Source organism: Lissotriton helveticus, chromosome 9 (assembly GCF_964261635.1).
Source record: "Lissotriton helveticus chromosome 9, aLisHel1.1, whole genome shotgun sequence".
Taxonomy (NCBI): Eukaryota; Metazoa; Chordata; class Amphibia; order Caudata; family Salamandridae; genus Lissotriton; species Lissotriton helveticus.
In genome coordinates, this window is record NC_136070.1 from 1,093,881,842 (window position 1) to 1,093,908,450 (window position 26,609).

At 42.3% G+C, this 26,609-nt stretch overlaps 1 protein-coding gene across 1 annotated transcript; it reads left to right on the top strand.

Annotated features, from left to right (window-relative positions):
* Positions 1-1,133: 1,133 nt before the first annotated feature.
* On the top strand, positions 1,134-11,346 carry LOC144783211 (protein SPMIP1). The gene is made up of 2 exons (XM_078662305.1): positions 1,134-1,690; positions 10,653-11,346. Exons 1-2 carry the CDS (start codon positions 1,255-1,257, stop codon positions 10,781-10,783), a joined length of 567 nt encoding a protein of 188 aa, XP_078518431.1. The 5' UTR covers positions 1,134-1,254; the 3' UTR covers positions 10,784-11,346.
* The last annotated feature ends 15,263 nt before the right edge of the window (positions 11,347-26,609 follow it).

Sequence of the window (26,609 nt, forward strand, 5' to 3'; positions counted from 1 at the left end):
CTCACCTCTAGTCACTCATCCAGTCATCCACCCCTGAATTCATTATTGCATTCAGCGGTAGGAAGCGCTAAATAAATGCAATTACAATTACAATCTACTGACCTACCCAAACAACCATACACCCACTCGCCAATCCACAAAGACATCCTTTCACTTATATAAAGGCATACATACCCTTTGGCTTTGCCAATAAGCCTAATTATGAGTGTCTCGATAAATTCCGTCCTGTGCATAAACATCTGTTTACTCACGGGACGGAATTACAAGTTAGGTTTTATGTAACACATCTGATAATTATCGCATGTGTTAAATAATAACCCAACATTCATTACATTTTGTCTGGTCAAACCTGCCAAAATCTAACAATGGATGTCGATTTTGGTGTGTTATACACCAAATCTGCATGTTATTTATTCCCCATAAACTCATAACAGGTGTTATTTATTGCACCCGATAAATAACGTACCCTGTGGTATCCTTATTTCTCAGGGGTGAAATAACACTCCAACTCATAATCAGGCCCAGTGTTTGTTGCATGACCACAACCAATAATTCAATGAGCATTCTGAGCAAGAACCCTTCAGCTGCACAAAGAGGGCGTGTTAGGTAACGTTTGTGTGTCGGATCGTGAAGCCATACCCATTGGCTTTGGTAATGATTGTTGCATCTGCACATCCAATAATATACGCAGCATGCTGTGCAAGAACCCCTTTATTAGCGCAAAGAAAAAGTTATGTCGGGTATCTCCTGCTTGTCAAATCATGATCTCTGCTGGGTTCGCGCGCTTCTGCTGCCAGGTCCCAGTTTATTTTTATAGTAAAAAATAAATATATATACATACAGTCATTTTTTTTGTAATATCTATTATTTTCACCATTCCTGTCGGTAATAAATGTATTTTAAAGATCGATAGAAAGTTTGCATTGTTTTTTGAAACATACCCAAGAAACTTTTGTAAACATGAGCTGACTCCAGTTTGTTTTGTGCCGGTGGCATGTTTGTTTCTCGGTGCCTTGACAGCCTGCTGTCCTCTGCTTGCTTCCGGTTGCTTTGTCAATCGCTGACGGTATTATGTATCTAGTTACCTGTCCGGCGGCCCTGCCACTGCTCCCCGGGGAGTCTGTGGAGCGAGTCCTGCCCCCAGCGCAGGGCCGTCTCCCTGGAGACCGAGGCTCTGGGATTGTACACAGGGCTCCTCCGCGGCAGCGCCGGGGCTGTTTCCATCTACCAGAGGCCGGCTCGGAGCCCCTAAACATGAGGGACCTCATGACCACCAGGAACCAGAACAGCTGGAAGGAGCTGATCGAGAAGGAGGCTTTCACCCGGGTGTCCTGGAAGGCCAAGTACGGGCAGCAGGAGCGCCAGCCGCTGCCCATCCGGAGGAGGCGGGTGGTCGCCAACCTGCCCGTGGTCACCACCAAGCTGCCCCTGATCCATGCGCCAAGCAAAGAGGAAGAGGAGAAGAGGGAGGCAGAGCCGGCGCCCCCCGAGCTGGGCAGAGGCAGCAGGGGCACCCTCTCCCACGCGGAGATGAGACCCGCCACGCCCCACACCCGCACGCTGCTCTATCAGGGCTTCTCCAAGGAGGGGCAGGGCCGGTCCATGTACCTGCAGCGGCGGAAGCTGGAGAGCCCTGAAGACAAGTTTCAGCACCCCCTGCTGTCATCCTGGGAGTATGGCTGGAGGCTAGGTGAGAGGGGGGGCAGGTTCACGGACTCACTCTGTGCCCTCTATTACTGCATCTTAAAAACCCCACATCCCGACCCCTGGGTCGGTGTTCCAAAAGGGACACCATTAGCCAGATGCTTCACGTATATAATGTCTGCACCCCAGATCACTGCTTCCTAAATTCAACACCCTGAACCTCGAGTGGGCGTCGTGTGCGTGAGCCAGCGTGCGTGCGTCGCCAGTGATGCTCTTACACCTCACATGTCACTGTCTGAGCGCTGTACAGCCGCACCTAGTTAAAACCCAGTATCCTGAATATTACGGGTGCGTGAGACTGCGTGCCTTTGTGGGTCGCTGTTCGGAAAGAGACATTTTAGCACGCAGTTGTCGCATCTGCAGTCTGCCCCCCTGCATCATTGCGCGCTACATGTGGGGTGGGAGGGGCACTGTTCAGAAACAGATGTTTGCATAGTTATCACAGCGTCCTGTGTGCATAGTTTCTAACGGTCGTTATTTCAGAACAAACCCCTTTGACTTTTTCCCTAAAAGTCGTGTATGTTCTGTAAATGCGTGACCTCTCCTCACACACGAGTCTGAATGCCGTGACTATAGTATGCTTCCCTTTTCGTATGTGCAGTAAAGACCCTACAGTTTATTTCAAAGCCCTTCATGCTTAGCTTCAGTTGAGTGTAGTCACCCCATTCCGGCTGATAACATAACACATTCAAATCCCCCTCTAATCTGTGAATTGAGAGTGTGTGCTTTAAGCAGGTTTGGTACTTTTGCTCCCTCCAGTCTACACTTTGCCACAATTTTTGCACTTTGATTTTACATCCCGAAGTAAAAATGCAAGCGAAATGTCACTTCAGAATACAGGGCCAGTCCTAGAACTTCTGGGGCCCAGGCGAAAGTTAAGGTGTGAGGCCCCTCTAATTTGCATGTAACACCACAAGAAGTGACATCATAGAAAGTGACATCCCAGGACTTTTGATCTTATTTGGCATCACTGAAGAGACCTAATGTGGATATCAGTAACATAGACAAAAATATATATATACAAGTGTAATAAATCCATATTTTTTAAAACTGTATTAAATGGAGTACGTTTGTCACATTGGATGGAAAAGCTAGGTGCAAGTCTCACAAAGATGCATATTTTTCACTCCATCTTAACTGATTGTTTCCAGATGAGTGCATGATATAAATTCCAGTTCTGTTTCATAAAGGGGAAGAGATCCTGTTGAGATAATGAGGTGCGGGATCATTCAAAATATAAAATGAAACAAGAGAAAACCCCTCACACCGTGGATATAATCGCAAATTTCAAAAGGCTCTGTTTTCTTTCCATGCCATTATTGTGCCACCTTAGAATGACATTAATAATTAGTAAGTTGTTTTAACGTAAATCCTCTCACCAGTATCCCACGCGCACATGCTAATACTCATTGCACAATCTTTTTTGTGTGTGGGCTCTTTAATCGCCAGAATTATGTTAAGTGCAAAAACACAACACATATAAAGCAAAAATACAAGACACCACTGCAAACAAATAAAGATGGCACATAAATAAAAAAAAAGACTTAGAACAACGGAGCCCACTACTAAATCATACATTGACTTGAAGGTATGCTGCAGATACAAGGGGGTTTCAAATCAACATTTTTCTTTTTGATGTGGTGTTGAACTATAGAAAGTGGTAGTGAACGGCTTTAGCGCTGGTGGAGTCCTGCGCGACAATGTTTGTTGCCCCCCAATGACTCCCTCTGCCACAGATTCCCTCACTACCACCCTTTAACAGTGCCCCTCAAGTCTCCATAACTACACTCTCTCTCAGATGCATTTAATCTGATTTACAGCGCCGCTCATACCAGTGTAGGGTGTCAGAGCACTTTACATCACACACATTACACAGAGACATCAATTATACGTGTGTAAATCACTGTATAGGGAAGGTTACAGAAGACAAAGGACTAAAAGGTGTAGGAATCACATGACAATCATACCAGTAGGCAGTTTAGTTTAATAGTGAGTGGTCTGGAGAAACACAAACTCCGAATTTAGAACGAAATACCATGGTTGGTGGTTCTCTTTAATAACCAGAATTGATTTCTATCTAAAAGAACTCTTTTTGCAACATCAGGATAATCAAAGACTGGGAAAAAAACATAGTATTCTAATTAATACCTTGCAGTTTGCATGCAGCCCAAAGATGAAAGTTAATAGCTCACTGCTCTATGTTAGGATTTTGACTTATAAACTGCAAGTGACAAAGGGATCTCACTGACAAAATCAGTATCCCATTGACCTATTTACATTATGTGCACTTTGTGATCTGCATGGTATATGTGCTTTGCAGCAGGCAGATTAACCCTCTGCGCTACCTTTTCGCAAGTCACAATTTCCACCTGATAAAACTCCATCTCTCTCTAGGAAGAACATTAATCACCAGAGTTATCATGACATTTTTATTGTTGCCAAAAATTGCTGGAGGCCAGGAATGAGGCAGCAAGTGCTTTTAAAATCATAATATACTTGCAAACATGACACCCCCACCGAATTTAACGCTCAGTGCGATCTCACCAGTCGCGCCGCCCTAGAGCCTTCCTGTTCAAGGGTCCTGTGATCTCAGCAACAGAGTCACTGTTGCTCTAAGAGGTTTGCTGCTTTGTAGGCCTGCCCGCAAGACTGGAGGTGAACTTCTGTATGGATTGTCGTCGACAGGCCTTTAAGCTAAACACACACTTGCCACCGTTAGGGTCCACCTGCTGGTGCTAAGACACCGGGCTTCTAAAGTTTTGCGGGCCTTCTATGGTCTAGTATGAGAATGTGCTCCTTTAGGAGAGTAGTGTGGTGGACTGGTCATGAAGGCTGATCCTGGTTCCCCAGTCCCAAATTCGTCAGCTCTGTAGATAGTGCCACATCCTACTGAGCAAAACTCGCACTGCCTTCAAATACAACCCACTTGTGCCCCGCCATAAAGACCTGGATGTGACTCAGTTCAAATTACGCACTAGACAACAGTAATATGCTGCCTAAAAAAAAAAACAACATCCTGGAAAAAGCAAACACTCATAGGGAATGCAAGATTAAGTAATGCATGTGAGAAGGAACAACATGGTTACTTTAGCGCTTTTGCACTTATTATTCAAAAATCAGTGAGTGCTTTTGCCTGAAAAGTTATGGACATGACTACAGGGCCCAGAAGGGACCAGTTTCAGTGTCCATTACTTATATCCTTACAAAACGTAAGCAGCATGGTTTAAAAAGACCACATTCGTGAACATAGAGCCACGGTACGCCTTTTATTTTCCAATCAACCCATCAACTAATTATTGCAGTACATCCAGGAATGGTGCACTTTCCCACCCGGGGAAAACAATATTGTTCAAAGAAAGACGAGAAAACAAAAGTAGCGCTTCATTGTCAAACTCTGTAAAGTGGCGCTAATGTGTTTTGGGTGTGAATAAAATCAATCTGGCCACTTTGCGACCCACTCTGTCTTGCTTTATTTAGTTATTTTTATTTCTCTCCATCGCGAGGCAGCACTTTAGAATAGAAACATGTCTACAAAAGACATTTCCAGCAAGAATGTATTTCTTTTTCGGATCCATTTCTTGGAGGAATAAATAAACGAAAGGAGAGGAAAGAGGGACTAATGGCTGCAAGGCCCAGGGAAGGCGGCCCCCATACCTGGATCTTGCAGCTTGCTCCAGTGCTTCAAGGCCCAGCAAAGGGGGGGCCTGGGCCTCAAAGCAGTAACGAGGCCTTTAGCAAAACACTGCCTCCCCACCGGCAGTTCTACATACATGTTAAATCACATTCACATTGAAAAAGTCTTTGCTATGGGTGATGCAAAGGTTAACAAAAGGCAGTTGATCTGGCTCCTCCCTCCACCCCTCACCCACCTCTCCTTACCTGTGTCCGGCTGGTCCTGGAAACAAAGTGGCCTTCTGTCACCTAGCGACAAAATGTAGAAAGGGGGCCTTGAATGGCCGGTACTTAACAGAGGTGCTGCTCCGCCCCTGACTGTGCCGGCCCCATTCTGTTGGTCCCTCCCTCCCACCCCTGCACCCACAGGAATGCCACCATGCCCTGACCAGCATGGTCAAGACATCTCGCATTTGTAATGCGATTGTGTGGGGTTGGGGGCCCTGGAGGAGCAGGTGTGGCCTTTCACAGTGAAGCAGGGTCCCCTGTTTTTTTAGCTGAGCACAAGGCTCTGGGAAACTGCCCACACTGCCCATGCCTAGTGCCGGCCCTAACTGAATAAGTTGCTAGCATTTACATAACATGCTGCATAGTTTCTGAAAAATGCGTTTCAACCTGCACACCTAATTGCAAAAAGTTTATCACTAAACGTTTTCCAAATTAACTAAATTATAGAGGTGCGTGCTGCTGTAATTTAAGGGTTCTGCCTGTGACCCTATTGTCAAATTCCTGGAAAATAGGAGACGGAAACCATCCGTTCCAACTCACAGCGCACTGTGCGAAGTCCCTAAGGTTTCTGTCAGTGCTGTAGAAATGTTATACTTTCAATAAAAAAATTAAATATTTACACAAGGAGATTTTTGGAAAAAAATCAATATTGAATTTTTTTTGAAAATTCTACTGATTTTGTTGACCAAAATGTATGTACACAAATCAATATAACAACAATGATCCTTGATACTTTGCATGATTACACAGTATCAAAATTAACAATACATTCAAATTAGAAAGACCCAATGCATTTCGGGTTAGATAACCCATCATCACGGGAAAATCAATAAATGTGTCATTCAAAAGTACAGTCTTCTGTGCCCTCCTGCCGGAACAATAAAGATAAACAACAAGATGTCAATGTTTGTCTATAAAACAGAGTACATGTCAAATCAAATATCTGTGTCTGCATCAACTGTGCTTGTGAAGGTGCTACCAAAAACATGCTCCCACTAGTGAAATGAAAACAATCTGTGTTCTTGTGAACAATGTACGTGTCTCTACTTCTATGTTCTTAATAGTGTGGAAATTGCAGTGCACAACTGCTACGTGGTTTAGGTGCCCCAATACCTGACAATCACTCTTAAGCAATTGTAAAATAACCTTCAGACTCATATATGAGGGACCAGTGGCGTAATGAAACCTGAGGGGCCCTCTCCGGACTCATTCGGGAGCTCGCCTACCAGAGTATTGTGCTGAGGGGGCCCACTGGAGCTCGGACCCCTGCACCACGGGGGCTGCGGGAGCCAATGTTATGCCACTGTATCATGCCACCCAGTTTTGGACCCAACCATCTGCAAATGAGTCTTGACCCTGTTCCTCATGGAAACAGTCCAGCCCGAACTGCCAAGCCAGGCCACTGGGAGGAGGGTCAAGACTGATTTGCATATTGCTGTGTCCAACCTAGGGTGGCATGGTGAGCAAATAAATTATGGATTTAACCCAGATCTGTGACTGTGGGTGAATGTTTAACAATATGCAGCATTTTGTCCATGATCTTTTTGTGTTGCTATAGTTGCCCTAAGTGGGAAGGGTATGCCAAGACGTGGGTCCATGCTTGCTATGCCACTAGATTCAAGCCAGCCTTGATGATGAGGAGTGATACCTCGAAACCGGTCCCAGGATGCTTGTTTTCCGCTCCAGGGAAAAGCTGGCCTGGCAGTTCGGGCTGGACTGTTCTCATTGGGAGCAGGGTCAAGACTGATTTGCATGTGGCTGGGACCAACCTGGGGAGGCATGATGAGCAAACAAATTGAATGGGGTGAATGTTTGATTTCTTCAGCATTCCATCCATCCTCTTTTCGTGTTGCTATAGTTGCCCTAAGAGGGAAGGGTATACCCTGATGTAGGTGATAGACCGAAACCCGTCCCAGGATGCTTGTTTTCCGGTCCAGAGAGGACCTGGCCAGGCATTTTGGGATGGGCTGTTCCCATTGGGAGCAGAGGGTCAAGACTGATTTACATATGGCTGGATCCAACATGGGGTAGCATGAGGAGCAAGAAAACAATGGATTTAACCCAGATCTGTGACTGGGGGTGAATGTTTGACAACCTTCAGCATTCTGTCCATCATCTTTGTGTGTTGCTAATAAACAGTCTCCATTCTTACTATTTTGAAAATAAAATGGTTGTGAATCTTACAAAGACTCAGACTGTAGTGTTCAAAAGGAATATTGAAAACAAAGGTAGCTGGTTCCTGGGCGGCCTGCAGGTCCCAAGAACCTCCGGCTATAAATATCTTGCAGGGTCGCCTGTCTAATCGTTTACATCTTAACTCATTAAAGCCAAAGACCACCTCCTTCGCTGCAGCCCTTCAATCCCTACACCACAAACTGCAAAGATCAACTTTGGCAGCTCTTCTTACAGTGATAAAGGCCAAGTTCCTTCCAACAATCAGCTTTGGTAAAGAGGCCTTTGCGGGGAAGTTCTTTCTTCATTCTGCACCAGGCAAGACATTTCGCCTTCTCTTTCGACTCCCACAAAATGCCTCCCTGTTCCAGAAACTGCTGGAAGTTGGCTTGCTCAATCGAGTACGAGTTCAACTTGGTTCCTTATTTAAGTACATTTCACTATTAAGACTGTCCAAACAGGTGACATTGCTCTTTCAGATGTGGAAAGAAATTCAAATTGCTATCCCGACAAAAACAAACAGCTGGACGCCGGCTTTTGAGATGACCTCGAATGAGCTAGCGGCAAATGAAATATGGGAATCGTCACCGCCTCCAACCTCTTTAAAACATCTTTAAACAAACAAAAATGATTTTATGGAAGAGGGATAAGAAAGATTTTAGCAAAGGAAGTCATATGTGGATGGTCACTGGCTCTTATAAACAACCCTGTCAGCAGTCACACTTAACAGTCCTACTCAGATTCTTTTATACAATCAAGTCGCTACACCTGCGCATTGGCCTTTGTCAAACTGCAGACTGCTTGCCAAAATGGCCCTCGAAACCTCTTTCATCCGAAGGTAGACTTTTAATCCACATAAGGAAAGTTTGACTCACTTTGTATCAATTTGCCCTAAGCTAGAGGGACCTTCCTCCCTTGTGTAGAGGCATGCCTGTAAATACAAATACCATCTGTACACTACAATCACATTGCACCAAGTGTATTAGGATCATGGAGAAAAATTAATGTCTTACCGGGATGTGACTTGAAATGAATCAAATCTCTGAAAAAATCCAAATTGCCAAATCACAAACTTAATTGTTACAATCGTCTCAAACGTGTTAGCCCAACATCGCCCAAATACAAAGTCAGAAATCTAATACCTTACCTCTAAACTCTACCAAGTATCAACCAAGTTCTAAAAGGCAAGAAGCGACACGATGCTTTGTTACTTCACGGTTACCGCAATAAGTGGCCCTGTCTGCAAGCTGCATAGTTTGCCAGTTTGTTTCATAATGTAGCAAGCTTTTCCACGTAATTTGGTCCTTCTACTTCCACATAGGAGTGGCAGTGATACGTCTTCATATCAAAACTTCATAAATGTGTATAACATGTAGTAACATAACGTAAATCGCTTATGAGACTTCCATACATAGTCACCCGGAGGCATCTACAGTTGAATGACACACATCTAGAGATCTTGCAATTTAATGTACTTTGTGGACTGAGAACAAATGGGCTCAACATTATTTTTGTGATGAAATCATATTGCTAAAATTTTAAAACGCTAAAGACCAGTTTAAAATAATTATTTTCTTTAGTTAATGAAAAAGAGGAATCCGAACTGGCTTTTCCTCACCTCCCAGGAATTCAAATGACCCCATCCCTCACATAAGTCATCTATGATTTGTACTAGACCAAATGAAGAATTATTATGAAAAATGGGAATATAGGATATGGTATTGAGTATTTTTCCTATATTCTCAATATGATTGGTGTTCATTGAATCCTGGTGAGATCTCTGAGTAACCTGCAGTTTATAGGTTTTTACCCCACTGGGGCGTCTCAGTTTTTCTAAGTTTAATAGAATGAGCACCATTGAGTAGGCTAATAGTAGGACCTGTAATTCACGGTTCTCCAAAGTGCTGGCAGCAGGTACTACATAGAGCACAGATGTGCATCGCTTACTAAAATGTTCAACAGCATTCGTTTTTAAGGATAACCATAAACTTTGCAAATGATTCCAAATTTGTAATTTAGTGCAGGCATTTATCTCAGGAGTACATTATTTTAATCCGGCATGTCTCGGCCCTCAAAGAGCAGCATAGGACATCTTTCGATATGTCTGCTTTGATTCCATTTGCTTACTTGTGGGTCTTTACCTCCACTTTTTTTGCCATCTGAAGGAATTGCATTGGCTTTCACTTCAACAGCGAGTACATTTTAAGACTCTCTGTGCCATATACCTTTCTTCTGGAAAGAACTGCTGTTTATCCTAGCCATTTTGTACCACAGCTACCCCAAGAAAGCTTTGAGATCTTCAGTAGCAAAGTTAAGGACGATCCTATATAATAGTACGCTAAGTGGGGCAGAAGAACGGTTCAAGAGTTTAGCTTGAGCCCAAACCATTACCTAGCATCTTCCTAGTTATCTTCTGTCCTAAAAATGTCACCTTTACTCCTTCTCCTTTTGCAATCTTACCTAAAACAAATGCATCTTTGCTTGGCTGGTCGTTTCTCCTCTGTTGTGCTTGTTGTGTTACTTTCGCCTTCCTTGCGTTTCCCCACTTTTTCAAATAGACCCTTATGTCACCATGCAGCTCTATTTCATTGGACCTCTGAAGTGGGGAACTCGACTTGAGATACATGGATCCAGGTTTGAAGCCTCACCAATGGCTTTCTTTATTCTTGGCACCATTGTAGGTTTAGTCTCTCCTGTCCTGCTAGAGTCTTTAAAAGATAAACCTGTAATTTAAGAGTAGCCTTTCTCAAAGTCCATTGGCTTTTGTGTACATGTAAGCCAACTCCCTTCATTGGGAATGCAAGAACCCAATGCCTAGAAAAGTGTCTCTCGTTGTGATCATCATTCTGATAATGACAATTTTGTATTTATTTCAGGTGATGTTGTGAAAGATGCCCGGAACTCCATTCATGGGCGCTCAGCAATAGTCAAGGACACGTTCTACGTCAGGAATGGAATCTTCCATCACCCATCAAAAACTGATCGAATGTTGTACACCTTCGGATGAGGGGTTGTTTTATTTTGCAACAAAAAAGCCATTTCGATAAGAGTGCTTTTATATGTGTTTCAGACCATGAAGTCAGAGCAAAACTGTGGTCTAATGCAGAGATGACTGCACACGTTTATTGATCATGTGTCATCACTGATTCCTGAAGCAAAAAATGTTCTCTTAGTTGTTTGCAAGGCTTACTTAGTGAACTGTTCTCTACTAGGTAAGAATGGTTCCACTCACATACCCTCAAAGAATAAGGAATTCTTACTTTGTGTTATTTGACCTTTGAGGCGGGTTTGTTGCTAGAATGAAACATTTCACTAGACAGGGCGTGTAAATATTGCTAAATCATACATGAACATACTAGCCACAAGGCCATAGAGTTGTTCTTAATTTCATAGCATCATGATTATAAGCTAAGGATTTTATTCAATAGATGCAAATACACATCAGCAATTTTCAATCTGCTCGACCATGTAGGAAGGCTAAAATGTTAACCTTCATAACATTTGAAGAGATTGTTTGACTCTTTCATTCCAACTATATAATGATAAAAATAAACACATTCTACAATTGTATACATTGGATTGTTTTAAGAGGTTCAGATTTCATGTGTGAGTTCTGCAACATCACGTGTACAACAGTCGATAAAGTCTTTTACAATAAGTGACTTCCAGGTTTTCAATGGAATCTGTAAGTGTATTAAAATATCAACCAGTAAACCTGCTGATTAAGGTCAATGATACAGTGCAAAGCTCAAGAGCAGATCTACAAATATGAGTCACACAAAAATGTGTCCTAAGAACGAGGCTGAAATGTACCAAGGAGTTGCTAGTGGTTCAATGTAACTTGACATATTCATCCGATCCTAATGGGCTGATTCACACAGGATTCCGTAAACAGATTGTCACATCTTCTATGTCTCTTTCACTATCTTTAACTTCATCTTCTGATCATAGGTAGCATTGTCAGCATCTTAGATCTATTGTAAAATGTGTAGAGCACATGACTATTTAACCTGTATGTCCAAAAGTCATTCTTCATGGATGGAAAAAAGAATGGGTCTCAAGTTTAAAAGAGCGGCTCTTCATGTCAAGGTAAATCTTTGTATTTTATGATGTCCAGTGATGGGATGGACTTTTATTTGTACACACGTTATCATTGTGAAGTTTGAAGTCTAAACACCCCCGTCGTCTCTGCCTGCAGACGCGGTCGCTCCCCAAGCTGCTCCCCGCCCTGCCTGCCTGGTTGCTGCATGGTATCGTAGCGCTTCGCTGATTCTCATTGAAATTGATTGCCTGTAGCGCTTAGCATCTTAGCGCATCGCTGCCTCTATTGTGACTAAATTGTGACTGCTAATTTTGTGAATTGTGACTGCTGACACAGGATTGATTATAATTTAATTATATCAAAGTAGAAATGCCTCTGACACCATAGATTTGACACATACTTTTGTACAATGCCCTATTTATTGACATTGACTGAGTTTATAATTGTGCATTTTTTCAAAAATTATTCATTGATACATGATAAGATGTACGCACATAAATCGTAGTCATCTCCTTTAGTAAAGAAAATTTTTCCATAAATTCAAAAGATAATTTTCTAACATAAACATTTATCTACACAACATTTAACAATACTGTACACGAATACTAAACAATAAAATGACCTATAATCTCAATGTGTGTTGCTCACAGACAATTTTCAGTTTTGTTCCTCTTCCGAGTAGCTTAAAGAAAGAGGAAGGTCCTACTTTAAATCAGAAAAAGGGGTAACTAGCTTTGGGGTATCAATACTTTTCCCACAAAGACACGTTAATTATAGTCCTGTATGAGGTCGAAGAATTCCTTTTTGTGAATTTTATGCCGTGGCGTGAGATACGTCTCTCACTGTATGTCCCAATGATTCACTAGGATCAAGCCCTGATCTTTGGACTGGGTAAGAGTGGTCTGCTTAATTCAGACACTCTGTTCATCACCACCCCCTTTTCTGTATCGTTTTTGGCCACTATAGGTGTGGCAGGGTATACTCAGACATGAGTCCCTTTCTCACTGCTCCATCAGGATTCAAGCAAGCCGGGCCGAAGAGGCTGAAATGCCAGAAACCGGTCCCCGGTAGCTTGTCTCCTTTCTGGTGAAGAATTGGCTTGGTAGTTTGGTCTGCCCTGTTCCCATGATGCACTGGGCCAGGGACAGACTAATTTGCATATAGCCAGGTTCTGAGCTGGGATGGGGCAGTGAGATAAATAACGGTGATGGATCAAGCCCTGATCTTTGGACTGGGTAAGAGTGGTCTGCTTAATTCAGACACTCTGTTCATCACCACCCCCTTTTCTGTATCGTTTTTGGCCACTATAGGTGTGGCAGGGTATACTCAGACATGAGTCCCTTTCTCACTGCTCCATCAGGATTCAAGCAAGCCGGGCCGAAGAGGCTGAAATGCCAGAAACCGGTCCCCGGTAGCTTGTCTCCTTTCTGGTGAAGAATTGGCTTGGTAGTTTGGTCTGCCCTGTTCCCATGATGCACTGGGCCAGGGACAGACTAATTTGCATATAGCCAGGTTCTGAGCTGGGATGGGGCAGTGAGATAAATAACGGTGATGGATCAAGCCCTGATCTTTGGACTGGGTAAGAGTGGTCTGCTTAATTCAGACACTCTGTTCATCACCACCCCCTTTTCTGTATCGTTTTGGGCCACTATAGGTGTGGCAGGGTATACTCAGACATGAGTCCCTTTCTCACTGCTCCATCAGGATTCAAGCAAGCCGGGCCGAAGAGGCTGAAATGCCAGAAACCGGTCCCCGGTAGCTTGTCTCCTTTCTGGTGAAGAATTGGCTTGGTAGTTTGGTCTGCCCTGTTCCCATGATGCACTGGGCCAGGGACAGACTAATTTGCATATAGCCAGGTTCTGAGCTGGGATGGGGCAGTGAGATAAATAACGGTGATGGATCAAGCCCTGATCTTTGGACTGGGTAAGAGTGGTCTGCTTAATTCAGACACTCTGTTCATCACCACCCCCTTTTCTGTATCACTAGGTCATAAGGCATGCACTTCTCCTGGCCTGAATCATAAGCCTACGCGTTTCGACCTTGTGTGCGGTAACAGGGGCTGATTTAAGAAAGGTCTTCATCAGGGCTCGATGTTGTTCTTGTAGGACATCATACTACACCTGTAAGGGTGTAAGGGCATGTTTTAGTTTGAGGTTTAAGTGTCTCATGGCCATTGATCAGTTATAGGTGCTCATGAAATGATATTTAAAAGTCACGTACCCACATGAAAAAAGTGAAAGTTCCTCTTTGTTGTGGTTGTCTTGTTGGTCACTGTGCCCAACGTGGTGGCGGTGCTCTCATGTATCTGGCAAAGCGGAGTCTTTGTATGGGTTTCTCCAGAAAGCTCTGGGGGAGGAAGGATATATACATTTGAATTGTTCTCACAGTTGTACATGTTGATCAAGTGTGCCATATTTTTAAGGGCTTGCTTGCTCGTTTATGGAAGGGCGGCTGTGAGCTCGGGGTTATTGGTGTGTGTGTTGAGGCATCGCTGGGATGACCGGTGGGGAGGCCGAGTTTTATGCGCTGCCTCGGTCGGGTTTTAAGTCATACCTGTTATTCAGTGTATATTCTTTATTTATTTTTCGGCGTCTTGCCGGGCGGCGTCTCCTCGCTGGAGGTCGTCTCTTCGGCTCCGGGTTCTGCTGTATCCTCGTTCGAGCAGAAAGACGTCAGTCATTGGTTCTTTCGCGGCTCCTGGATAAATACCGGGTCTCAATTGGTTGAGTGTATTCTCCGTGTGTCAGCTGCTTATGGATTGGTCAAGCGGAAAGAAGATGCTGACTGAGGCGTTGCTAGGATATAGGATGCTTTCCAGTGTTCGCGGTTTTGTTTTGTTGATTAGTTCCCGGAGGGGGCATCGTAAATGGTATAAAAGCATCATTCTATACATGCTGTGGCGCAGTCCTGTCCCAAAAGGCATGGGAGTTTCAGCTTGATTTATTTAGATGGGTGCTTTTCGTGGGAGCAATTGGTGGAGCGACCGTTTGTGTTGTCATGTGCGTGCCACGTGGACATCATGTTCACGCAGGATTGCAGGGCTAGTACGTGTTGGCTGTTGTATTAAATATAACTGGACATTTCGGCGAATTCGTTCAATCCGTTTTCAACTGTTCCTAGGTACATGATGGTTTTGGCTTCCTGTTTGGACAGATTATTACAACCATACCAGGCGCACAGCCAATGATTACGTTATTTCCCCCTATCAAATGATTCTACTGATTCAATCTATGTGCTTGATTCTCATGTTTATTCTGAGATCTTATTTCACAAGAATAACTCCAAATTATATGTTAATGCATTCTCTTTGCTAATAAAGCACAATGTATTTCAATACACAAAATTCATAATCGAAAAAGTTTCTTGATTATCATAGTACATTCATGACAAATGATCGACGATTGCTGATTTAGTTGGCCCGATGCATTTCGGGACCAATGTCCCTTCTTCGGGGGCCTCTGTGGAAGAAATGATATGCATATTACTTTCTGTTTTCATTTTAGCCACTACTCACTATTGAGTGCCACACTCCTCTGTTACAATCCATTCCTGTCTCTAAGTACATTGAAGCTAACAATGCAGAAAAATACATAACATTTCGATAGCAATGTTGCTTTTTGTGACGATTTAGTTAAAAAACGAAACAATTATTAATGAGTGCTTGTTCCCCAATGTACATTTATACTGGCAGTGCAAACGATAATGTTAATAAACCAATTTCTCATGTAATAAACAAAACTCACTCACATGTGTGTTGCAACCGTCTAAAATGAACCTCACTGTCTGCATGAATGGGGCTGAGCCATATCACTACTCTGTAATAAGTAAAAAACATTATCCATAAGGGACTCTATGGTGTTACGGTCATGATAGGTATTGGAAGTGGATCTAACGAAAAATTACCTGCTCTTCAAAGTCGCGTAAACGACGTGTCTGAAAAATAATGGGAGACCCATTTTAGAACCGGGTAATTTTAGAGGCGCTAAAGCAAAGTGTTGCTTAATGCGGAAGTGGAGTGTGCTTACCAGTAGTTTATGGAACGCTTTCGAGAAGATCCTTCTGGGCCGTGCCTCGCGGTCAATGTGGTGTGATTCACCGTTTTTTTTAAAATTGCGCGGTAGCTGAGTGTCACGGTAGGCGAAAACGGACTGTGCACCAGATGCTAGGTGTATCAGCCATGTTTGAAAGGGGTGAAATGCGGCATAAATATCCGTGATTGAGATATTAGTGTTGATCAGAGTGAGCTTAGAGATGCTACTCCTTAGAAATAATTAAATATCAATCTAGTCCCGATAGAGGAAAGATCTCAAAAGATACGTACTGCTCATTCTAAGTATCGCGATATGTGGGTGAGACGTGTTCATCGTGTACGGTAAAAAAGAAAGGACTATTAAAGCGGTCAACAACTTGTCGGCCATATTAGAGTGAGGTTAATGTGGGGGTACAAGCCCCCAGCATTAATATTATTGTTAATATTAGGTCTATTTAAATCTGCCGAACTGAATGTATATATCATAGGCACTGGGCTGGCGAAGCTGTTATATTCGGGAGCAAACCTAGTATAAATAACCTCCATGTAACTATATTTGTGTGTCTACGTAATTATGCTCAAATGAATGCTGTGTTATAATTGCTTAACAGTTACAAATGTACGGGCATGACAATTCAACTAGGTTGAAAATCAATATAGATCCATGAATCTACAATCCAAATATATACAAAAAATCTTGCAATTCATTACCTACGTTATTAACTTAACGAATATATACCCATCAAAGACATCCTGACCATATGCAGTTTGGATTAAATCCTATTTACATAATCATAGAAAACATCCTAAATCCAGTTTGTCATTCAAACCCATCGGTTCCATTGTTTGAAATTTTTTAATTAACATAATTTCCCTTTGAGATAAAAGTTTCTGACTGTCCGTTCCTTCTCTTTGATCAATTTTTTCTAAGGCCATGAATCGTACTTGGGAGATGTTGTGATTATGGGTTGTCCAATGGGCTGCCAGATTGGATTTCATGTTTGTGTTGCGTATCATGCTTTTGTGTTCTCCTATCCTTATTTTCAACTTCCTCTCAGTTTTACCTATGTACATTAGGCCACATGGGCATTTTATGCAATATAGTACAAAATTTGAGTTACAATCAGCTGTGAGTTTGAGTTTAATTTTTTCTCCAGTTCTAGGATGGGTTACAAAATCCTGTTGCATAACATTGTTGCAATGGACACAGTTGTTACATTTGCGCATCCCCTTATGATTGATGTTGTTTTGCTTGGTCGTCTTTTTTAATTGTTCTTCTAAGTTGCGACTTCTGGTGTATGCAAATAGCGGTTTAGATACAAAGATATTATGAAAGTCCTCATCATTTTCTAAAAGTTCCCACCTTTTGCTGATGATTTTCCTTATGTTGATTGCTCGTGTTGAGAACTTGGATACGAACACGCTGCGGTTGGTATTAGTGGTTTTGTTTTTGCTTATCAACAGATTTTCACGATTAATCGCCTTGATTCGTGTTTCAGCTTTTTCTATGCATGTAGTAGGATAACCTCGTTCCATAAATCTTTTCTTTAGTCCTTGCATATCCTCATCATGTGCTTCTGGAGTCGAACAAATTCTTTTACTACGTATCATCTGAGAAAACGGCAAATTTTCAATGAGTTTAGGAGAGTGAAAGCTCTGGTATAATAGAGTGTTGTTTCTGTCAGTTGGTTTCACATAGGTTTTGGTGGTGAATGTTTATTCTTTTTTTGTTATTTTTACATCCAGAAATGTTATTTCTGTGGTACTGATTGCATGTGTAAACTGGATTCTAGCATTCTTTTCATTGAGTTTCTTTATGTTTTGCTCCAAATTTTCACGAGAATCATCCCAGATTAGAACAATGTCATCAATGAAGCGTTTATATAGAATCAAATGATCCGACCATTTGTTGTCTGAGAGAATGTGCAATTCCTCAAATTGGGCCATAAAAATATTCGCGTAGGTTGGCGCACCTCCAAAACCCATGCTGGTTCCACTTATTTGTAGAAAGAAGTCATCTTTATACTTAAAATAGCTGTGTTGGATGCAGAATGTTAAGAGCTCTAATAGTAGAATTTGATTAGCGCCTATGTCTTCCATCTGTAATAGTGCCCATTCTGTCGCTTCAATGCCTTCTTTAAGAGGTATCGACGTGTACAAAGATGTCACGTCAATCGTGCACAGAATCCAATGTTGGCTGTTGTTAAGGTCCAAATTATTTAGCTGATTCAAAAAATCTGTGGTATCTTTAATGGTGGTTTTCCAGTTTAGAACGAATTTTTGAAGAAAGAAATCGATATATGTACCCAATGGTTCAAATAACGATCCTACACCTGAGACGATGGGTCTGAAGGGAGGATCGTACAAGTTCTTGTGTACTTTTGGTAGCATGTACAAATGCGGTCTCTTTGGGTTTTGTTTGGACAAAAATTGCTCTGTTTTGGTAGAGATCCAATCCATATCTTTAGCGTGATTCAAGATTTGTCCAAGAGTTGACATTATTTCTTGAGTTGGGTCTTTTTCCAAACGCAAATATGTAGTTTCATCAGCTAAATGTTCCATGACTTTCTTATTGTAGTAGTCAGTGTTCATTATAATGAGGGCTCCCCCTTTATCTGCTCGTTGGAATGTTAGTTCCTTCTGGTTAGATAGTTTTTGGAGTATGTTTCTTTCTTTTTTAGAAAAGTTTGTTTTCTGCTTTACTTGAAAGTCGAGTTTATGAATGTCCAGTAGAACAAGCTTTTCAAATAAATCCAATGTTTTGTGGGATACTGGAGCTACAAACTTGCTTTTGGGTTTAAATTCCACATATTCCTTGTTCGTTGGAGGCTGTTGTTCAGTGATGATATTTGCAAAGAAGTGTTTCAACCTAATGTTTCTCATGAACTTGTAGAATGCTATTTCTGTTTCTGCCAAATTAGATTGATATGTGGGGACGAAAGATGTTCCTTTGTTCAAAACTTTCATTTGTTGGCTTGTCAATTGCGTAGATGAGATATTGATCACTATACTTTCCCGCTGCGTAGGTTTGGTTTGGTTTTTTTCTTTTAATTTTTCCTCTCCTGGTTTTTGTTGGTTTCCTCCCGCTTTTGCTGGTGGATCCGGGGCTTTTGGTACCTGTTGACCTTGTTCTAAAAAAGCCTCAGTGGAGATTGTTGTCGGTGGTGTAGCTGATGTTGTTGCTGTCTCTTTGTCAATACTGGATGTTTCCTTTCTTTGTACTGGAGCTCTTGAAGTGGATATATCTCCATCTGACACTACACTCTCTTCCGATGAGGTGAATTGTTTTTTCGAAGATGGACGACGTTGTGCGTACATTTCTGCCCAAGTGTACACTTCGTTTAAACGATAATCGATGGTATCTCGTTTAAATTTTCTTAATTTCCTTTCTTGTAGGTCTTTCTCATAACTCTCCAATTTTTTGTTGATTAAGTCCAATTCATTTTGCCATTCTTCTCCATCCATGCGTTTAGATAAGTCTCGCTATAGGTTAAATGTCTCTTCTTCTAGTTCCTTTATACTTTTGGATAATTCCTCCACAATTAGTAGAATAAGATCTAACGAGCATTTATTTAATACCGCATACCATCTATCCATAAAATTCTTGTTGTGCTGGAGACGACACAAAAGGGGTTTAATTGCAAGTCTCAAACCTCTTGGGATGCGTTGATGTTTGTGATATTGGATTAGTGTTGACGCATGTAGTCTTTGATTGAGTTCACGACGCATGATGAATTCCAGTTGTCTTAATTGTTGAATTGTGGAGCCTTGGTGGGACTCAAACGATTTCGTGGCTTTTATAAGTGCATACATTTCTGTCGCTTGTTCATCTGTATATGTTTTAGTGTAAGCACGATTTCCGGTGGTGCCAGCTATACTGTCAAATGTTGCCATATTCTTTTCTTGGTTGGGTGCTCAAACCAGTTGTAGGCAGTGACTGAGAATGAGATTCAAAAACATGGGATAGGTCTTGAGCACTCCTGTTGCTTAATGTTTAATGGTTTAGCTTATAGCTTTCGTCAAAGTTATTGTTCTTCCTTTGCGTGCTGCTTGGTAACTCTGGGCTGCCTGTCCCTGAGGTTATCAAAACTGTTGGGGATTGGTTAGTGGTAACAATATCACAACCATACCAGGCGCACAGCCAATGATTACGTTATTTCCCCCTATCAAATGATTCTACTGATTCAATCTATGTGCTTGATTCTCATGTTTATTCTGAGATCTTATTTCACAAGAATAACTCCAAATTATATGTTAATGCATTCTCTTTGCTAATAAAGCACAATGTATTTCAATACACAAAATTCATAATCGAAAAAGTTTCTTGATTATCATAGTACATTCATGACAAATGATCGACGATTGCTGATTTAGTTGGCCCGATGCATTTCGGGACCAATGTCCCTTCTTCGGGGGCCTCTGTGGAAGAAATGATATGCATATTACTTTCTGTTTTCATTTTAGCCACTACTCACTATTGAGTGCCACACTCCTCTGTTACAATCCATTCCTGTCTCTAAGTACATTGAAGCTAACAATGCAGAAAAATACATAACATTTCGATAGCAATGTTGCTTTTTGTGACGATTTAGTTAAAAAACGAAACAATTATTAATGAGTGCTTGTTCCCCAATGTACATTTATACTGGCAGTGCAAACGATAATGTTAATAAACCAATTTCTCATGTAATAAACAAAACTCACTCACATGTGTGTTGCAACCGTCTAAAATGAACCTCACTGTCTGCATGAATGGGGCTGAGCCATATCACTACTCTGTAATAAGTAAAAAACATTATCCATAAGGGACTCTATGGTGTTACGGTCATGATAGGTATTGGAAGTGGATCTAACGAAAAATTACCTGCTCTTCAAAGTCGCGTAAACGACGTGTCTGAAAAATAATGGGAGACCCATTTTAGAACCGGGTAATTTTAGAGGCGCTAAAGCAAAGTGTTGCTTAATGCGGAAGTGGAGTGTGCTTACCAGTAGTTTATGGAACGCTTTCGAAAAGATCCTTCTGGGCCGTGCCTCGCGGTCAATGTGGTGTGATTCACCGTTTTTTTAAAAATTGCGCGGTAGCTGAGTGTCACGGTAGGCGAAAACGGACTGTGCACCAGATGCTAGGTGTATCAGCCATGTTTGAAAGGGGTGAAATGCGGCATAAATATCCGTGATTGAGATATTAGTGTTGATCAGAGTGAGCTTAGAGATGCTACTCCTTAGAAATAATTAAATATCAATCTAGTCCCGATAGAGGAAAGATCTCAAAAGATACGTACTGCTCATTCTAAGTATCGCGATATGTGGGTGAGACGTGTTCATCGTGTACGGTAAAAAAGAAAGGACTATTAAAGCGGTCAACAACTTGTCGGCCATATTAGAGTGAGGTTAATGTGGGGGTACAAGCCCCCAGCATTAATATTATTGTTAATATTAGGTCTATTTACATCTGCCAAACTGAATGTATATATCATAGGCACTGGGCTGGCGAAGCTGTTATATTCGGGAGCAAACCTAGTATAAATAACCTCCATGTAACTATATTTGTGTGTCTACGTAATTATGTTCAAATGAATGCTGTGTTATAATTGCTTAACAGTTACAAATGTACGGGCATGACAATTCAACTAGGTTGAAAATCAATATAGATCCATGAATCTACAATCCAAATATATACAAAAAATCTTGCAATTCATTACCTACGTTATTAACTTAACGAATATATACCCATCAAAGACATCCTGACCATATGCAGTTTGGATTAAATCCTATTTACATAATCATAGAAAACATCCTAAATCCAGTTTGTCATTCAAACCCATCGGTTCCATTGTTTGAAATTTTTTAATTAACATAATTTCCCTTTGAGATAAAAGTTTCTGACTGTCCGTTCCTTCTCTTTGATCAATTTTTTCTAAGGCCATGAATCGTACTTGGGAGATGTTGTGATTATGGGTTGTCCAATGGGCTGCCAGATTGGATTTCATGTTTTTGTTGCGTATCATGCTTTTGTGTTCTCCTATCCTTATTTTCAACTTCCTCTCAGTTTTACCTATGTACATTAGGCCACATGGGCATTTTATGCAATATAGTACAAAATTTGAGTTACAATCAGCTGTGAGTTTGAGTTTAATTTTTTCTCCAGTTCTATGTTGCAATGGACACAGTTGTTACATTTGCGCATCCCCTTATGATTGATGTTGTTTGGCTTGGTCGTCTTTTTTAATTGTTCTTCTAAGTTGCGACTTCTGGTGTATGCAAATAGCGGTTTAGATACAAAGATATTATGAAAGTCCTCATCATTTTCTAAAAGTTCCCACCTTTTGCTGATGATTTTCCTTATGTTGATTGCTCGTGTTGAGAACTTGGATACGAACACGCTGCGGTTGGTATTAGTGGTTTTGTTTTTGCTTATCAGCAGATTTTCACGATTAATCGCCTTGATTCGTGTTTCAGCTTTTTCTATGCATGTGGTAGGATAACCTCGTTCCATAAATCTTTTCTTTAGTCTTTGCATATCCTCATCATGTGCTTCTGGAGTCGAACAAATTCTTTTACTACGTATCATCTGAGAAAACGGCAAATTTTCAATGAGTTAAGGAGAGTGAAAGCTCTGGTATAATAGAGTGTTGTTTCTGTCAGTTGGTTTCACATAGGTTTTGGTGGTGAATGTTTCTTCTTTTTTTGTTATTTTTACATCCAGAAATGTTATTTCTGTGGTACTGATTGCATGTGTAAACTGGATTCTAGCATTCTTTTCATTGAGTTTCTTTATGTTTCTTTATGTTTTGCTCCAAATTTTCACGAGAATCATCCCAGATTAGAACAATGTCATCAATGAAGCGTTTATATAGAATCAAATGATCCGACCATTTGTTGTCTGAGAGAATGTGCAATTCCTCAAATTGGGCCATAAAAATATTCGCGTAGGTTGGCGCACCTCCAAAACCCATGCTGGTTCCGCTTATTTGTAGAAAGAAGTCATCTTTATACTTAAAATAGCTGTGTTGGAGGCAGAATGTTAAGAGCTCTAATAGTAGAATTTGATTAGCGCCTATGTCTTCCATCTGTAATAGTGCCCATTCTGTCGCTTCAATGCCTTTTTTAAGAGTTATCGACGTGAAAAACCGGTGAATCACACCACATTGACCGCGAGGCACGGCCCAGAAGGATCTTTTCGAAAGCGTTCCATAAACTACTGGTAAGCACACTCCACTTCCGCATTAAGCAACACTTTGCTTTAGCGCCTCTAAAATTACCCGGTTCTAAAATGGGTCTCCCATTATTTTTCAGACACGTCGTTTACGCGACTTTGAAGAGCAGGTAATTTTTCGTTAGATCCACTTCCAATACCTATCATGACCGTAACACCATAGAGTCCCTTATGGATAATGTTTTTTACTTATTACAGAGTAGTGATATGGCTCAGCCCCATTTATGCAGACAGTGAGGTTCATTTTAGACGGTTGCAACACACATGTGAGTGAGTTTTGTTTATTACATGAGAAATTGGTTTATTAACATTATCGTTTGCACTGCCAGTATAAATGTACATTGGGGAACAAGCACTCATTAATAATTGTTTCGTTTTTTAACTAAATCGTCACAAAAAGCAACATTGCTATCGAAATGTTATGTATTTTTCTGCATTGTTAGCTTCAATGTACTTAGAGACAGGAATGGATTGTAACAGAGGAGTGTGGCACTCAATAGTGAGTAGTGGCTAAAATGAAAACAGAAAGTAATATGCATATCATTTCTTCCACAGAGGCCCCCGAAGAAGGGACATTGGTCCCGAAATGCATCGGGCCAACTAAATCAGCAATCGTCGATCATTTGTCATGAATGTACTATGATAATCAAGAAACTTTTTCGATTATGAATTTTGTGTATTGAAATACATTGTGCTTTATTAGCAAAGAGAATGCATTAACATATAATTTGGAGTTATTCTTGTGAAATAAGATCTCAGAATAAACATGAGAATCAAGCACATAGATTGAATCAGTAGAATCATTTGATAGGGGGAAATAACGTAATCATTGGCTGTGCGCCTGGTATGGTTGTGATATTGTTACCACTAACCAATCCCCAACAGTTTTGATAACCTCAGGGACAGGCAGCCCAGAGTTACCAAGCAGCACGCAAAAGAAGGACAATAACTTTGACGAAAGCTATAAGCTAAACCATTAAACATTAATCAACAGGAGTGCTCAAGACCTATCCCATAATTTTGAATCTCATGGACAGATTATTAGCCACGTTTTTTCCTTTAATGCATTTTACCACTGTCCATTTAATATCATCCGGTCCATGATTTTTTTCGATGCAATGTAGGACCATTGGTGCACTTTCTTTTCTGCATCTAATCCTCGAGCGGTGTTGGGATATCCTAGTTTTCACACTGGGACATCGTAGCGCTAGATAGGCTAAGTGCGCTGCTAATTACAGCTCGATTTAGCTGCTTATAAAGGTAAAGGCGTGCCTGACTGTACCGGTGCCACTGACTACTATCTCGCGAACGTCCATTTTGTTTTTGTTGTTGTTGTTGTGTGCCTCCCTGCCCAGGTCTCAGCCACGCTCCCACCTCCCAGCTGACCCTCCCTCGCCCCTCCCCTGCCACTATCCACATATGATAGCTGTCTACGCGCGCAGCGTTCACGCGCAGCGGACGTGCGCCAAAGGTAAGCCCGTCTGCGCCCGGACCGCGCCCAGCGCCAGACCCCCTGGCCTCCGCAAACCACACTCCTCCAGCATAACGTACGACGACGCCACCCTCCTAGCCCTTAACCCCGGACGCACACCTCAATGCTACGAAGCTGCCCCAGGACGTACCCACGGTCCTTTCGCCTGCCACTCCTGCAAATATACCAGCATCAAGACCCATACCACTTCCACTAACCCCAAACAAAGCTCCGACCCTAACCACCTGAAGTGCATCCTGCTGAACACCCGCTCGGTCCACAGACACGCCACCGAACTCTGGGATCTACTTGACACTACATCACCGGATGTCGCCTTCCTTACTGAAACATGGATGAACGCATCATCAACACCCGACATCGCCATAGCCATCCCAGACAATTACAAGATCATCCGAAAAGACCGCACCGCCCAAACAGGAGGAGGCATCTCCATCGTCCATAAGAACACCATCAAAATCACGACCAGCTCCGACGTTAACCTTACAACCGCCGAACACCCACACTTTCAGATCCACACCGACCCTAGGACCACACTCAGAGGCACCCTCATCTACAGGCCTCCAGGAACCCGTAAACAATTCAGCGAAGACATCACTGACTTCATCAGTCCACACGCCCTCGCCTCCGAGAACTACATTCTACTAGGAGACCTCAACTTCCACCTGGAAAAGAAAAACGACAACAACACCACCACCCTTCTTGACAACCTGACCAACCTCGGGCTCAAACAACTTGTTGACACCCCTACCCATGTAGCCGGACATACGCTCGATCCAATCTTCACCTCCAGCAAACACATCTCCTTCGACCATACCACAGCTCTCCATTGGACGGACCACAGTTGTGTTCACTTCAGCTACAAAACCACCTCGACCCATAACCCCCCTCAACCTATTCCCCGAAGAAAATGGAACAAAATCACCACCGACCAACTCTTCACATCACTCAACCAAAACCCACCCGCCCTCTCATCGGACCCAAACCAAGCTGCCATCAAATTCAAACAATGGATCACCCACAGTGCTGACGAATTAGCACCCTTGAAAAACCATCAAACCAAACAAGACAGCAAAAAGGCCCCCTGGTTCAACGATGACCTTAAGAAATCCAAAAACCTTTGCCGCACTCTCGAGAAAACATGGAGAAAAAACCCAACCACCGACAACATGACCACTTTCAAAGCAGCCACCCGTAAACATCACCAGATGATTCGATCCACCAAGAAATCAGCATTCAAGAATCGACTCGACAACAATGCCCATAACAGCAAGGAACTATTCAACATCGTCAAAGAATTCACCAACCCCACCGCAGCCTCAAACGACATCACTCCCTCCCAAGACCTCTGCGACTCGCTATCCTCCTTCTTCTACAACAAAATCGCCGACATACATAACCGCTTCGAAAACAGTTCCAACGAACAATCCTCTGCACCCCCCTCAGAACCTAAACCGCCTCCTAACAACCTCAACGCCTGGAATCCAATCACCACTGAAGACACCATCCACCTAATGAATTCCATCCACTCTGGCTCGCCAACTGACCCATGTCCCCACCACATCTTCAACAAAGCAGACTCCATCATCGCACCCCATCTCCGTGATGTCATCAACTGCTCATTCACCTCTGCTACCTTCCCAGAAAGCTGGAAACACGCCGAAGTCAACGCCCTCCTGAAGAAACCCACAGCAGACCCTTCTGAACTTCAAAACTACCGCCCCATATCCCTCCTCCCTTTCCCGGCCAAAGTCATCGAGAAAGCCGTCAATAGCCAACTCGCCGCCTTCCTCGAATCCAACAACTCCCTCGATCCCTCTCAGTCCGGCTTCCGAGCCAAACACAGCACCGAAACCGCCCTCATCGCAGCAACAGACGACATCCAAACACTACTGGACAGCGGAGAAACAGTGGCCCTCATTCTACTCGACCTCTCCGCCACCTTCGACACTGTCTGTCACAGCACCCTCATACAACGCCCCAGCAACATCGGCATAAAAGGAAAAGCCCTGGACTGGATCATCTCGTTCCTAGCTGGGAGAACTCAGAGAGTCCG